General features: G+C 46.0%; 1 protein-coding gene across 10 annotated transcripts in view; it reads left to right on the top strand.

Annotated features, from left to right (window-relative positions):
• ST18 (ST18 C2H2C-type zinc finger transcription factor) overlaps positions 1-16,716 on the top strand; it is a 142,689-nt gene that overhangs the window by 71,914 nt on the left and 54,059 nt on the right. For all 10 annotated transcript variants that reach the window (XM_045050162.1, XM_045050160.1, XM_023248498.2 and 7 more), the window contains 3 exons: positions 1,777-1,976; positions 9,949-10,740; positions 15,297-15,431. In XM_045050162.1, the coding sequence (XP_044906097.1) occupies positions 1,777-1,976; positions 9,949-10,740; positions 15,297-15,431 (1,127 nt within the window). The remainder of the gene's footprint in view (positions 1-1,776; positions 1,977-9,948; positions 10,741-15,296; positions 15,432-16,716) is intronic.

Here is a 16,716-nt window from a genome sequence, read left to right as displayed (position 1 = left end):
GCCTCTCTCATTTTCTACGCATCTTCTTGGTTTGAGATCATAGTTTAGTGGTCTGGTATATTTTCTGAGCATCTTTAATGGAAGTTCACTTGACTCAGGACACTTTAACTCGTTTGGGGAAGTTCTTGAACTCTCCTCCCATACCTAGGAAATGTACCCATTTTGATAAGTTTCTCTGTCCCCCTTCCTCCCCAGGTCAGTCTCCTTGACGAAGAAAACTCGTGTCAGGCTAGTTCTGCTTCTTTTTGCACATTCCCATTACCTCCCCACGTTGTAGACTTTTCCTTGAGAAACCAGCAGATTTAGGCCGTGTAGGTTTCCACTTTCTGCAGTCTCCATATGAATGCTGTATATCCACCACCATAGAAAGGCAGGTTTTTGCTGCCATGGTCGTCTGATTACATTCTCTCTTGTTCCATCTTCTGTTCAGGGTCGCTTTAAATTTGGGCTCATCAGAGAGATTTTGCAAAGGGAAATTAGTTTATTTGGGAAGGCCACTGTTCTCTTCTGGAGGATAATTTTCAATTACCCGCTTTTTAATCTTTTTTTTTTTTTTGAAAGATTTCTAACCCTCTCGGATTATCTCTCTTTCTATATTCCTTTTTTCCTGAAAGGAATAGCCTTTTTTTTCTCCCTCTGAAGTTTTTTAAATCTGCCGTTCTAAGTTCAAGAATTCACGTACAGCTGTAATCACATAATTTTTGTGAACGGGGCCACTGTCTTTGCATTGATGTTCATAAGAGAACAATTTAAGTCCTTTATCTACTTGATAATATTACTGAGTATTCAGTCATTTTTTTGTGATGGAGTAAGTAATATCTTATTGCTCTAAGATTCTCTGTTCTGGATCTTTGCTTCTAAAGCTTTGTGCTTTTCTTCAAAGAGCATTTAATATTTCTCACAGACTCACTGTGGGCTAAACCCTCTGGTCTTCCTGGATCTTGCCAAGAGAATGTTTGTCTTAACTTCAGCACATAGAGTGATCTGCATTAATTCTGAGTGAGCTATAGGTAGGAAATCTGTTTTGAAAGGGCCGCCCTCAGGAGCATTTCCAAATAAAATCATACGAGGACAAGAATAGGGATAAACTGTTGTCCATTTTTGTGAAATCCAATCTTATGTCTCCTCCTTTTATTTGTTTGTTCTGTGTGCCAAATGGGTGAGAATCAAAAGGCAGAATGCCACGTAGCATCTTTCCACCTTTTTTTATTTTTTTATTTTTTTATTTGTGACTGGAGATGGGCTGACAGAGTGTTCCTAGCTTACCCCTCCCTTTATGCTTTTTCCTTTCAGGTCAAAGCTCAGGATGTGGCATCTCAAGTTTGGTGCACAACTGTGGGAGAGATAAGCAGTTTGGGTAGCAAACAACTATTTGAAAAACCTTGTGGTTTATCCATACTGGACAGGTTTTGTGTGTGTGTGTCTGGTGGTATATTTTTCACATTAGCTGTTTCTTAGGATTAGCAAACCAGTACAAATCTTGTTTCATCCCTCCCTGGGTATTTAATGTAGTGCCAAGCAAAGCACAGATTAACATATGCTTACTCAGGATTAAGGATGATTTTTTTTTTTTTAAACTCTTCTGATAGGCAGTAAAATAGAATCCACACAGTTCAGTAGAGTCAATGGATGGGCTGTTTTCATTAGTGCCAACAACTAACCCTAAACCTTTGGTCCCAGGTGTCCACAGGCTTTGGGTTGCACTTCATGGAAATCAGATGGCAAGTAGCAGTAAAGTCTTTTCTCCATGTTCTTAATTTGCCTCAATCACTACAGTGCTGCGTACGATTGTTCCATGGCGAAGAAGAGGAGAGCTGCAGAGCAGGCTTTGGGCGTCCCAGTCAACAAGAGAAAATCCCTGCTAATGAAGCCCCGACACTACAGCCCGAACGTGGACTGCAGAGAAGAATGTGACGACAGGACCGAGGCGGAGGAGGAAGATGGCCTCCCGGAAGCCAGCGATCACACCGCCTCAGGTAGCGAGCAGGAGTGGCCCAAACTTTGTCTACTCCCTGGCACCAAAGACCCAGTCTTCACTTATGTAGAACATAGTCTGTGTGGCTGTGAAGGCAGATTCCCATTTGGAAGCAAAAGCAAACCTTGCTTTCACTCAGCATCCATTTACTGAGAGCCGATGTTTTTCAGTCGGTAACTGTGGAGAGTCTAAATACAAGCCACGGAGAGTCCTTGCCCCGAGTCCATTTTCAAAAGTATAGAATTGGACTGTGCCTCTTTTTGAAGAAAATAAAAGATACTAAGCCTTAAAGAGAACCTCGACTCCCTAATAGGACGGATGTCTATCCCTGAAAGAACCCTTAGAAATAAAAGGGCAGACATATTTAAGCTTAAGGTATCTAAGATAGGACATATATAAATAAAGCGTTTACTTCTTTTGTTTTATAAACATGCAGAGTATTATTTAGCCACTACCCCCCCCCAAATATATTTGGTAATAACACAGACTAATTCCGGTGGCCTGTGACCTTAATATTTTTACCATTCTAAAAATAAGTACTTACAGCAATGGACTTAGCAGAAGGGACCTAAAGTTGGCCGTCCAGGGTCTCCTTCAGTGGGAAAATGATACATTATAGAAAATGTATCACTGTGCCCATTAGTTCAGAAATAAATAATTTTCATTTATCTTTAGGCATGCATTATATTTCGTGAATTTGACTCTTCACTCACTCATGACATGCCATTTGCATGCTAAGTGATATGTAGTTACTCTTTTGAAATTTTAGGATGTGTTTCTCCCCAGTTCACAGTTGCTTCTATTCGGCCCATGGCACTCACAGCACCCCCAGGAGTTGGACCAGCACCAACCACTTTATGCATGAGGCTGAAATCGAAGGACACACAACATATCTCAAAAATCTATGAAAAAAAAATAAATGGAAATCTAAAGCTTGACTGGTTAGAAAATGAAATGAGGTGTACATCTATTCTACGAAATACGTCTTTTCCGAATGTGACTTTTTAAGGAATCAAAATGCACTCAATAAGATGTTATTTGAAAAGAAGTATGTATTATACAAGCCAAAGGCAGTGAGTTCTTAGATCATAAATATCTGTTATTGAAAGAATCATAGTAATAGCGATAGGTATTACTAGAAAAGATGTAAAAGCGTACTGACTGAATGAACACAAATGTCAGGTCACAACCATCAGATCTTCGGTAATTTGGGCTTGTGAGTAGTTTGAGATTTTGCAGTTAAAACAAAGTTGTATTCTGATTTGACAGTGTTTAAGTAAACGTCCTGGCTTTTCTGTAGTTAGCATATGGCTTACAGCCTCATCGGTCATCTGTAAATTACAATCATTCTTGACTCTTTGTTTCCTTGAGCTGGTCAGTTTTTCGTTGATTTATGAAAATTGCGGGGTGAATCCGGTATTAGGGAAGGTCCTTGAATCGATGTGGTTAGGCTTGAGGCATAATTCATCTAGTTGACATTAATTCACCGAGTATTTTTTTAAACGGGCATCTTTTACACCAACCCATTCTTGTAAGTACCATGAGGACAGGACTGTTCTGCCCACTGACTTCCTGCCTTTCACGTTAGTCACGTGGTCATCATAGATGCATAATATCAACCTAGAAGATGTACTGTCAAAATGTTCTCAGTGAAACATTCTGTTACAAGCACTGATGGACATCTATTTGCAGGTTCCCAAATGTTATCTATTTTTATATTTAGCACTCGAAGCACTACTAGTAATGAATATGGTGAAATTATAGTGGTAGTGGCCATTATTTTTGCATTCTTAATATATTCCAGGCACATAAATTATATCACTTAATCTACCCAACAATGACATGAGGTACGCATGATTATGGTCATGATTTTACAGATGAGATCCCTGAAGACCAAAGAGATTTAATGCTTAAGGTAATGCAGCTCATAGGTGTTGAAAAGAAGATAATTAGGACACAACTGAAGGATAAGCAAAATAATTATTTCCCAGCTAACCGTGCTCCATAATCCAATTCTCCCATGCTCTGACTACCTCCAGAAAGTAGACAGGGCAGCATTTTACAACATCAAATCACAAAGTCACATTTCCAGAAATGACAGGTCACAGATGCTCCTATCCTGGCTGAAAGAGCAAAACTCTCCGTTGGCTTCAGTCTATGAGCCCGTCACCCCCTCTCGCCAGAAGGAAAGAGAGCTGAGTTAGGGCGCAAGTCAACATCGGGGCTTTCCACCTGTCCTCTCCTTTACTCCGGGTACCCCAAGGTCTTTACCTGCCCAGGGGTGTGGCCAATTGTGTCTTCAGCAGGCAGTTCAGACGACAAAGAGAGGGAGCAGGGCTCAGGAAGGCTAAGGCCCTAAGCTTGAATTCATTTAATGGCACAACTGCGTCTCCTACCCTCAACTGGCTATCTCTCAAAGAGCTGCAGGTGGACATTAGTGGTGATAGAAGAGATTGTGGAAAACCCATACAGATGCAGCTTCTTCACTGGGGCAAAGGGAAGACAAGTTTGCAAAGTACTACCAGGAGGTAGGTAGGGCAAGCGCGTGCTTCCCCAGTGCAGACGAGGAAAGGAAGGTCACCTGGAAGTGAGATTAGCCAAATGTGTGGAGTCCCTCCTCAGTTTTTTTTTATTTAATTTTTTAATGTTTATTTATTCTTGAGAGACAGAGACAGAGCACAAGCAGGGGAGAGGCAGAGAGAAAGGGAGACACAGAATGGGAAGCAGGCTCCAGGATCTGAGCTGTCAGCACAGAGCCCGACGCGGGGCTCGAACCCCCGGATTGCGAGATCATAACCTGAGCCGAAGTCTGACGCGTAACCGACTGAGCCACCCAGGCGCCCCCCTCTCCTCAGTTTCTAAGCATGCACTGGTGACTCAGGGAAATCTGTCACAACTGTAAGAGCTCTAGGGGCTGGGATGATCGTTTTAACACATCTTACCTCTCAAAAAATTGCAAATAGTGAATAAACCACCCCGATTTTAGAACTTTGAAGGATAAATTCATTTTTCTAGGGCTTTTGTTCCCAGCAGAGTTTACATATGCAAGAGACCTGGAAAACTAATTTGTCTATAGAAGCAACGTTGATAGTTCCAGAAACAGAACTAAAATCCAATTATAATAAAATCCACTTATATTAAAGGAGGCAAACTCCAAACTTGTGATTTTCAGGTGACTTTTTAAAATTGTTTTGATGTAGAACAGCAGACACGTAATGTGAGAATCCATTAACATAGACTTTCTAGGATGACCAGACATCTCAGAGTAGAGACTTTGATTTAAAGCAAATAAACAAATGTGAACTTTTACATATTGGGCAAAAACATTTATTTTTTTTTTACCCCAAGTTGCAGAAGGTGTCCTCCAAGCTCCGTCCCCTCCTCCCTACTCCACACTTTGAGATGCTCTCAGGGGGAGGGAGGGGTGTCCTAGGTAATCACCCAAGGCTCTGACCGCCCCCAGGAATGTACCCTAGGAATTTTCTGACCTATGCTGCTGTGGTGCTGAGAAAGCCGAGGTGTGGTTCCTTGTTAATTTTTGTCGTGTGGTTGTTGTTGATTCATCTTTACATATTTTATTTATAATTTTATAATTCAGGAGCCATTCTTCCTTACTGCAAGTCAGCTGACAATCGTGTTTTAGTATCTTCCTATAAATTCACTCTTGAAAGCATCCAAACTTGGGAAAACTTGGCTATTAGTACGCTGAACAGTTTCTCCTAAGGGTCGCTGTGTTTTGCAAGCATCACCCGTGGCGTATGCACTTCCTGGGCTGTGGGATGTGTTGCAGAGGGATGGGCATGGAGTTGGGAAGCACGTGGCTCTGGGTCTGGATCTGGAAGCCCCCAAACCACACCCCTGCCGCCACTGGTTAGCTGTGTAATCTTGAGCAAGTCCGTAGCTTCTGAGAAATAGTTTCCCTTCTGCAAAATGGAATAGACCTTTCTTGTCCTTGTTGTAAAGATTAAATGCAATAAAGCACCGAACACCATGCCAGGAACATCAGTTTATTGTCCTAGGATGTCATTGGATCATCCTCATTTACAAGAACAGGACTCAGAACGCAGAAAGGCGCTGCCGGGCCAGCAGTCTGGCCCCAGTCTCTGGACCTCAAACCTATAGCGGTCTTCCATCCGCATTGTGCATTGTGCATTGAAACTCCAGTTTCTTTTCTTTTTAATTTTTTAAAAATATTTTTATTATTTTTGAGACAGAGAGACAGGGCATGAGCAGGGGAGGGGCAGAGAGAGAGGGGCACACAGAATCCGAAGCAGGCTCCAGGCTCTGAGCTGTCAGCACAGAGCCCGATGCGGGGCTCGAACTCACAAACCGTGAGATCATGACCTAGGCCGAAGTCGGACGCTTAACCGACTGAGCCACCCAGGCACCCCTTGAAATCCAGTTTCTAAAGGCAGTTGGTGGGAAGTTCCATAGTATGTGTGGTGTCGGTGAGGAACTGGCTGAGTTCCCTTCACACTGGACCGTGTGCCCTTTCTCAGACGTCGGATTCACTACTTATTATCTTTTTTAAATTGTTGTTTAAAGTTTATTTATTTTGAGAGAGACGGAGCACATGTGGGGGAGGAACAGAGAGAGAGGGAGAGAGAGAGAGAGAGAGAGAATCCCAAGCAGGCTCCGCAGTGCAGAGCCCGATGTGTGACTCGAACTTAGGATCTGTGAGATCATGACCCAAGTTGAAATCCAGAGTCGGTGACTTGACCAACTGAGCCACCCAGGTGCCCAGATTGACCACTTATCCTAAACAAAAACCAGGGGCACCTGGGTGGCTCAGTCAGTTGAGCGGCCGACTTCAGCTCAGGTCATGATCTCGCAGTTCGTGGGTTCAAGCCCCATGTTGGGCTCTGTGCTGACAGCTCAGAGCCTGGAGAGGGCTTCGGATTCTGTGTCTCCCTCTCTGTCTGCCCCTGCCCCCTTTCAAAAGTAAATAAACAAAAACCAGGCCCCACCTCATTTAGGTGGAGGGGTCCACGTATCCTCTGCCGTTACTGTCTTCTGAAGTTGTATCTGGGGGAAGGGAGAAGAGAGCCACCGTTTACGAACACCTGTTGTGTGGCACCCTCTTTGCATGCACTCCCGTGGGACCTCCGCAGCGGGCCTCACTATGCGCGTGAGGACACAGGCTTCGGAAAGGTGCAGGATGCCTTCGGGGTCTGCACAGACGTGAGCACGGGAGCCCACAGTCAAAACCAGGTCAGCTGTTTTTAATGGCAAAGGCACAAAATAAATCACCAGTGGCCCGGTGAAAATAAAAACACACTAACCTAAAAAGGTAGGCAGCCCATTACAAAGCTAAGAGAAGTGAGCAGCCCACCACAGATCTATCAGGCTCAAAAGCTGACTCAACTTTGTTTTGTTTTTGTCTTTTTGTTTTTTCCCTTGTAACGACAGAGAAAGCCAGAGAGGGGTGGGTCCGTGGAAAGTTGGTTTGCAGATTTGCGAACGTCCCCGGAAACCGTCGCGTGCCACGCACGTAGGCACCTCTATCGGCAGGACTCCTCTCTTTCTGAAGAATAATTAATAAATATTTTCTTTTAGCATGTAGCAAACAGTTGAACCAAACAATTATGTAAACTGGAAATGACCCAAAATGCTAGCAGTTAGCAGCGGCACAGTGAAACGCATTGTCGTGCACATGTGCGTTTTTGTCGCTCCCGCCTCTCTGGTGATCTGCACTTAATAGGAATATTTTAAACTATGTAGCTAAGCAACAGAGGTAATTGTTGCTTTCTAGAGCTTTTGTTAGCACTCTCACACAGCCCAAATATGCATAATTAGGTATAATGTCTATAAATCATTATTGTACACATGTGGGTAGTTAAGTGGAGTGAGAGAATAGTTCAATGAATTGAGCATATTCACTGAAAATGCTTTTTATTTGTTTTCTGTAGTTCATAATACTTTAAAATTATCATAACCCTTTACACTTTCTCCTAATAGCCAACCGTGACATTGAGAAAAACTTCATTTGCATTTTAGACTATGTTTAATATATTATTTAAACTTGGAATTCCTCTGATATGAATTCAGGAGAGAATAGACCGTCCTATCAAATATTATGTGCTTGTTTTTCCAGCCTCTTTTCTAGGAAGTAAAATGTTAAATTTTTCAGTTTATGTTGAATAGATCCCCACAAAAGGCTGCACCCTATAATCAGCATTATTTAAAGGGGCTAGTGTTGTGACTAAATTCTTCCCTGCATCCAAAAATGCTTTTAGTTACTATGGCAATATTTACTTGATCCTGGCAGTCCAGTGTTGATTTAGGGAGATAATTACCAGAAAGGAAGATGATGGAGATGTATTTTTGAGTGTCCTTGTCAGAGACAATGTTTATAAAAAATTAAATGAGACCAAAAAAGGCACATTGTCTTGGGCGCAGACACTCTCTCCTGCAGCCGTCACACAGGATGGCTGCCCTTTTCTTCCCTCCAAAGATGTTTATTAACACAGAATGCACTTCACTTGGTGTCTTTCACAGTCTTTAAGGGGGCTTATTATTTTGCGTTTTCCATCCCCCACTCTGCCTTTAGAGACACAGAGAGGGCCCTGCTTCCTCTCCTTTTTTTTTTTTTTTTTTTTTGTCTTAGTGAATATTAGGGGACCACTGCGGGGCTGTCAGGTGCATTTCATAGCCGGGGCTGGGTTACTGGGAAATCTGCATCTCTGCACCCTGAACGGGTGCGTTTGCCCTGGGACCGGCTTGGGTAGGCTGACTGTCGTTATGCATATACGTGCACACACACACAGCTAAACACACACACGCATACGTGCGACTATACACGCACACACTGTCCCTGCAGCTGGGCCACTGCCAAGAGCGAAGGGGGGACACTAACAACTGGACTAGGACCACAGAGATCCGGTGGACTGTTCTGGACGGAGCGGCACGTGGAGGCCTGTTCTTAGTCACAGGGCTCTTGACGGTCAAGACTCCAGTTGACCCTCTACTGAAAACGATGAGTTCATGTGCCACATACTGCGGCCACTCACCTCTGGTCTCGTTGCCTTCTTACACAAATGTGTGCAAATACCAGGCCGGAAAATGTGTTACTAGTTAAGATATACGATCATGCTAATTCATCCCATTTGCTTGTATTTCCCTTGGCACGGAATTTCCGCGTGACAGTTATGAAAGTGAACAGGAAGCCTTGAAAGCTTCAGAACTCTTCGTCACCATCTCTCTGTGGATGTATTTTGCATTTTAGCTAACATTCCACGAAATCTGAAAGTGTGCTTGAGAAACTGTGGAGGTAGAGAACAGAAACCAAATAAGCTTTGAAGATACATTGCCACGCCAGCAGAGAAATCTGATGTTTCTGTTATAATGCATAGTATTATGCATATTTGGTTTCCTTCTGGCTGGCTAGGATTTGCAAATAAAGAGGTATAGTAAGGGCGCCTGGGTGGCTCAGTGAGTTAAGCGTCTGACTCTTGATTTTGGTTCATGTCATGATCTCATGGCCATGGGATTGAGTACCGCATTTGGGCTCCGCACGGAGCGTGGAGGCTGCTTGGGATTCTCTCTCTCTCTCTGTCTCTCTCTCTCTCTCTGTCTCTCTCTCTCTCCCTCTGCCCCTCCCCCACTCATCCACACACACTCTCTGTATGTGTGTGGATACAACAATTTCACATGCAGCACTCTGTTAAGTATCTATTTCAGCACCCTGGAAACAATTAGCTCTTAATATACTGAAAATTCTCCTAGCTCACTTCTTTAAATGTAATTCTCAGACTATTAAGGTCTGTTTTGTTTTGTTTTATTTTAAGAAGATACATATTTTTCTCTTCAGTGTTTATAAAATTGATAGAGCTCACGTATTCACATATTGTACTTACTCTATATATGTATCTGTATCAATGGATCTACATCTATTTGTGCAATTTTCTTAAAATAGTTTTTGCTTTTTTTGTTTGTTTGTTTTTTTTGTAAATATTGGCTTTCTTTTTCCACAGAAGAAACCATGATAAAACCTATGGATGAGCACCTTCATTCAACTGCCCAAGAAAACTCCAATGGGAAGGAAGACAGATATGGCTGCTATCGAGAGCTCGTGGTCAAATCTTTAATGCACTTGGGGAAATTTGAAAACCATGTGTCTGTTCAGACCGTGAGTGAGAATTTAAATGGCAGTGGCCTCCAGTGTGCCCAAGCAGAGAGTGATGAAGCGGACGAGCACTTCGTGGTTCATTCTGATGACGGAAAAGAAAAAATCAATGATCCCCAGCTTCGGTTCTGCTCTTCAGATGACAGCGAGAGTAACTCTGAAAGTGCGGAGAACGGATGGGACAGTGGCTCCAACCTCTCAGAAGAAGCCAAACCGCACAGGGTCCCAAAGTATATCTTGGTGGATGATGGAAAAGACCTCCTGGGAGCTCCTGAAATCAAAACCGAAGGTGACAAGTTTATCTCTTGTGAAAACACGTGTGACCCCGAAACGGACAGGAGAGACCCACAGAACACTCGCGTGGAGCCACTAGATGGCACAGGCCAGCCCTCGTGCGCGGGCGTGGAGGGAGATGGTAACGGGAGCCTGGCAGCCATGAGAGAAGAGTCCCTTGACCTGGAGAAAGCGAAGGGGAGCTTGAGTGTGCTGGAGCAGGCGATTGCTCTGCAGGCTGAGCGAGGTTGTGTTTTCCATAACACCTACAAGGAGTTGGACAGGTTTCTCTTGGAGCACCTGGCTGGGGAAAGGAGGCAGACCAAAGTTATTGACATGGGTGGAAGACAAATCTTGAACAGTAAACGTAAGACACATTTTTTTTTTTTTTTTTTTTTTTTTTTTTTTGCATTTCTTTTAGGAATAAAATGGCTTTAAGGGTTGGGAAAAAAAAATTAGTGAGATTTGATGATCACGTCCAGGTAGCTTTTGACAACTTGATGCAATTTAAAAAACCAATATATATTATAAAATAAACGATTTCTTTCTTTTTGTTTTTTTCTGCTTTGCTCTCTAGATTGTTGTCAGACCAAACTGGGTCAGTTTTGCAGTGTTCTTGCACACAAAAAAAGGACCGTTGCCCCTATTTCTTTGAATATGGCTGCTTCTTAAAAATATATAGTATTCCTCATGCACTACTTGATTGGACATGTTAGAAGGACATTAGTACTTACTGGGTTTTAAATCCTTTTATTGATCCAATCAATTCCAGAAATTTCATTTTTCTTTCCCAGCCTCTTTTTGGGGTCATCTGACTGCTTCGGAGCTTCAGGAACTGGCAAGTCAGCCAGGATGATCCTTCTTGGATGAAACTGGATGTTAATGCTGTTTTAAGCCTGTGCTTTTTGCCAGGGCTCTAACTCAGGGCCCCAAATATCTGGGCCAGACATGAATGAGAGGATAGATGTGCCTGGACTTTAAAATTGTTCCTCAACTTTAGGGAAAGTGTGTCCCCTGTCCCATAAGGGTATTCCTCCCCCACCCCAAGTGTTGCACCAGATGGGCCTGGTGGTAATTCTCAAGTGGTGGTTCTCAAGGGCCTAGAAAGCTTGTTTCAAATGGGTATTTCCCAGATCCCATCAGACCTACTGCTCCAGAACGTGCATTTTTAAGCACATTTTTCGGATGATTCTTGGGTGCCCTAAAGTCTGAGAACCATAGAATTCGGGGAGGCATATCTTAGAGAAAATCAAGCTCATGGCCCCGGGGAGCTTACAAGAAAAATGTCTTAGTTTAGATGATCTTCTTGCTGAGATTTATGCGAAAATGAATTGCACAGTTTGTCCTTTTAAGTCGATATTAGTACTCACCTGCAATCTTGTCAGTTATTGTCTTGCAGCTCAGAGCTGAGAAAATTAAAAAAGAATAAAATAATGTCATGTAGTGAGGAGCAAGGTAACAATACTATGCAAGCATCCTGCCAGCGTCGGGAGCAGGATGGACTATTAATGAGCAGTGCGTGTAGTTTGGGACAGGACCTACTGAATACTTAGCTCTGCGCGCTCCACTGGTATGCAACTTGTTGAACTTACTTGTGCATGTGCTTATTGTTGTTTTTTTCTTCTTATGAACTACAAAATCAGAAAAAAAAAGATAAAATTGACTTCAGATTCCAAAAAGTCATTATTTGTGAGATACAACATTTCGTTCATTCTAAGATACACAGTTTTCCCATTTAACATCTCTGAAATCAGAAGGGTACGCCATCATTTAACTTCTAGTTGTTGTTGTTTTTTTCTTACTAGCACACAAAATGAGGTTGCATCTTACAATTGATGATATCTTCCAGCCCATGACATTCAGTGTTTGGAGACACTTTAATTACTTGTGCCATAGCTTAAAATATTTGGTCATTTCTATAGAACTTAAAAATTTTGTTTGTCTGTTTTCAAAAAGACAACAAGGCCAGAATCTGTGTTTGTGAACACGGGTCATGTAAGACTTAGGGAATCGCTAACGAGGGCTGGGTGACTCAACAGCGTAACCAGGCGTGCCTTGGTGCCATGGTCCTGCCTCGCGGTGTTAGAAGCCTATGCAACAAGATCTAGACCAGACCCGTACGAAACAGAGACAAAGAGAGGTAAAGCTCATAACGCACGAGAACCACAGGCTTCGTCTAGAGGGTGCCTGCAGCGTCCAAGGTAGGCATTCATTTCCCTGATCCGTGTTCCAGGCGTGGGAGCCAGTGGCTTAAGAGGCGCCTCTTTGTCTGCTGTGCAGTCCACACTCCGAGGTCAGTACTCACGCCAAGGGCCATTCCAGCTCTCCACGAGACTGTCCTAACTTCCCATCCGCCTTGGGCGTGCAGCCCCACTTGTTAAGGGAGAGAGTGCTAGCATCTTAAAATATCGTTTCACTCCAGCCTTCAGATGAGCCAGGAATCCCAAACTAATAAAAGTTGGTCTCGTTGACTAAGCATTTAGCGAGGCTGGAGGTCGCAGCGGATAGAATTTATCGGACAGCCTCAGACGCTGGCAGAGCCATAGGAACAATCACATGAGTATATCGGGTGTGAATAAGACTGTCCCAGGCAAACGGGGACGGAAGGTCACCGGGGGATGAGGTCACCCTCATGAAGATGCATCCGGCAGAGAAGATCAAAGGAAAAGAGCCAGGCCTGAGAGTCACCTGAGAGCGGGCTCCGTCTTCTTATCATGCAAACAGGTTCTGCCCCACGGAGCGTTCCATGGCATCCGTTTCACCCAGCGGAGGAGGCTTCCAGGCAGACGCGCCTGATGGACTGTCAGCGGACCACACCTGGTCAGGTGCCAGCCCTGCCTTATCTCCCACACCCTCTCTGGCTGCCTATAGACAAGTAACGTGGCGAGGAGAGGAAACAAGAGGCGCCAGACCTTTCAATGTGGTTTAGAAATGTGGCCTCACCTGGACGGGATCCAAGGGAGGGAGGGCATCGAAACCCGCACGGCGTCTCCTTTGCTCTAATTCCCTCTCGTCAACCCTCCTCATGTCACCTGAGTCGAACCTCGAGGATTTTTGATTCTCGGTCTACAGACACGATAGGCCTGAATCGACTCCAGAGTTGGCAGCGTTGGGGGATTTACGTACCCATAAAACCACAGAGCAAGTCAACACTCTTAACGTGCCTCTTGGTGTCTTGCAAAAAACAGAGAACAGTCTGGACACCCTGGCATTTATAGCCTGTGCCTCCTTAAACGTAAACGCCCACGCGAGGCCTCCCTGTCTTCGGGCTGTTCATTTCTCACTTGCAATTTCCAGCTTTCTCTCTGCCCACCGTCCTTCCCCGGCAATGCGTGCGGAACTTGAAGGGTCCTTGGCCCCTCCCGCTTTGCTGGAAGCCTGCCCCCAAATAATTGCATTACATACAACCTGCTGTGCCCATCTGCCCAGGACCGTTAATAATCCAACAACTGGGGTGGCGTGGTATCACACAGGCACGTCTGCTCGTCGCAGCAGCCTCCCCCCCCGCCCCCCCCCCCACCGGAGACGGCTGTCGCATCCCGCGACATCGCTCTGCCGTCGGTGCGGTGCTTGGGGCGGGAGCATGTGGGCCCCCTCCTCCAGTGCCCGCGGCCTTCGGGCGGCAGGATCTCGCAGGTTATTTGCTGTGGCTCCCAGCATCGAGTGGGTTCGCTTTCTGGACCCTGGGCGTGCCCAGAGGCTGGCGAGCCAGCCTGGGCTGTGCACCAGCCCTGTCTCTGGGGCTCCCAGGCCTGCTCTGATTCTGGTTCCTCTGTCAGCACCGGGAGTGCCCCGTGATTGGCCTTACCGTTCCGCTCCCGAGCTAGGGGGTGGCCTGGGCTCTAAACACATTTCTGTTTTCAGTTTACGTACCGTCGGAGTCACGACTACGAAAATGTCTCCAGAAGGCCTCTTCTGTGTCAGTTCCAATCCCACCGCTATTCGTGCGAATCCTCGTTTATTTCACATATTTTATTTGTATTTGTACTCCTATCAGGCTATGTTTATTTTTATTTTACACAGCCCTTTATCTAACCCACCCTCAGCACGGCTCGATTCCCGCCCTCGCCCTCTAGGCCGCGGCCCCCTGGTGGCCTGACAGGTGGTGGCGCAAGGCATCCCTGCGGTCCCCTCTTCTACCCCGATGTTCCCGGCACTGCAGACCTCTCGAGGCTCCTCCACTCCGTACTTCCGTTCCCCCTAGAATGTTTCCTGGCCGGCCCACCTTCCTGTTGCCTCAGGTTTCAGTTCCCGCATTCAGAGTGAATTAAGTAAAAAAAGCTTCTCCTCAGCTGCTCCGTCCTGATCCAGAGTGACAAACCGTGGGGGTTTGGGGACCTTGGGCCTCGGCGGCAGTGCTGATCGGTGGGGCATGGCACCAGACGGCCTTCTTGACTCCTGCCTAACTCTGGTCAGAGCAGGCTCCGCCCCAGGTAGGACCTGGAACCTTAGGGCAACATGAGGGCAGGGGGCCACAGGGCCGAGACCAGAGCAGCCCTTCTAGACATGGTGGCTTCTCAGTTTTCTAACTTTGAATCTGGCTTTCTTGAAATTCCTTGAATACGACATCGTTTGGGTTTGAATAAATTCATTCTTCTTTCTCACTTTCTTTTCTTTTCCTCCCCTGGCGGTGGGGTTCGTTTCTCATCATGAGACTCTAACTACAAGACAACTTTAGACCATCTCCGTTTGTTAACACTCGCCTGCCCCGTGTCAGCCTTTGCTCAGGAAACCAAGAAAATTGAAAATGTTTTTCATGCTTCCACAGGTCTCAGTTGAGGGTCTGATTCAAGGCAGCGTGAGAAGAATGTTTATGATGTAAACACGGAACGAAGTGAAAATGTCACCCCACAAGGCCACTGTGTTGAACGGGAAGGGAAAGAAGGCGTGTCGAATGAATCTCTTGATTTACTTTCTCTGTAGATTCACCGAGGCCTGAAAAGAGGGAGACCAAGTGCCCCATCCCGGGGTGCGACGGCACGGGACATGTGACGGGACTCTACCCCCACCACCGCAGCCTTTCGGGGTGCCCCCACAAAGTGCGGGTTCCCCTGGAAAGTGAGTACTGCTTATCCCCAAAGCAAGTAGGCCTCTTCCCATATGTGCCTTGGCATCGGGGTGTTACCCTCTTTCTCCTCCACTGTGGACTTAGGGATGCAAATAGATTCCTCTCTGCCTCACGATAATTTGCAAGTAACTAGATTAATAGAAAACTTGAAGTAAGGGTGCCTGGGTGGCTCAGTCGGTTGAGCCTCAGACTCCAGCTCAGCTCATAATCTCACGGGTCGTGGGTTTATACCTCACGTCACTCTGTGCTGACGGCTCAGAGCCTGGAGCCTGCTTTGGATTCTGTTTCTCTCTCTCTCTGTCTCTCTCTCTGCCCCTCCCTCACACTCTGTCTCTCCCCAAAATAGCTAAACATTAAAAAATTGTCTTTAAAAGAAGAACACTTGGGGTACAGTTAGGTCAATAGAACAGGAGACAACCGACGTTGAGAAAAGAATTTGTTACCGTTCCTGAGAGAAGGGTGCGGGCCACGCCAGGCAGGGCCACGCAGGGAAGCGCAGGCGTCCTCCAGCGGTGTGGGGGTGGGGGGGGAGGGGTTACCTGCGGCTTCTGTGGGAAGGCGCAGAGGAAGCAAGCTTAGGACTGGCTAGTTTGAATATTCTCAGTAGGCTCTGGGGCTTGGGGGTTGTCCATTAGTGTCTGATACCTGGCAGGGGGAGAGTGCGAGTCTGATAAAGGAGGCGGTTTTGGGTGTGGGCTCACGATTGGTTGCTTTGCCTTCGAAAGCTATTTGAGAGGGCAGTCTCTCCGGGGTGTGCGGGGCCCCAGGTGTCCAAGCATCAGAACACAGAAAGTAAAAGGCACGGTTCATACGCTGTGTGACCGCACAGCCCTTCCTCACCCGCGGGTGTGGCTGCCTTAAGCCCACGAGCGGTCTCAGCCTCGGTGCTGCATCTGAGTGTAAGGGATGCATCCCACCCAGTGTCCACCTGGCCCCCGCTCCCTGTAGAAGCTGGTGTTGGCGGCCGTGGCTCCCCAGGGCGTCCTGCAGGAGCGGAAGGCGCTGAGCAAAAGCAAACATCGGTTGGTCTCACGAGCCACAGCCTCGCTCTGACGCTAGGAGACTGGGGAAAGGGCGGGCTGCCTCCTCAGTTTCGAAGCATCGATGTGCCACATCCTCTCCTCTCTGAACCCACTTATTGAAATCCCTCTTGGGTCATCCAAGCCACAGTGGTGGGGATGCCTCAGCGTCCGCTCTCTCCAAAGGACGCTTTTGCCAATCACCGAATCTGATCTGCTCAGCACGGGCCTACCAGATCAGCCCTTCACCCGCCTG

The sequence above is a fragment of the Felis catus genome, chromosome F2 (genome assembly GCF_018350175.1).
Source record: "Felis catus isolate Fca126 chromosome F2, F.catus_Fca126_mat1.0, whole genome shotgun sequence".
NCBI lineage: Eukaryota > Metazoa > Chordata > Mammalia > Carnivora > Felidae > Felis > Felis catus.
Note: the sequence above shows the minus strand (reverse complement) of the source record. Positions and strands in the feature narration are given on the sequence as shown.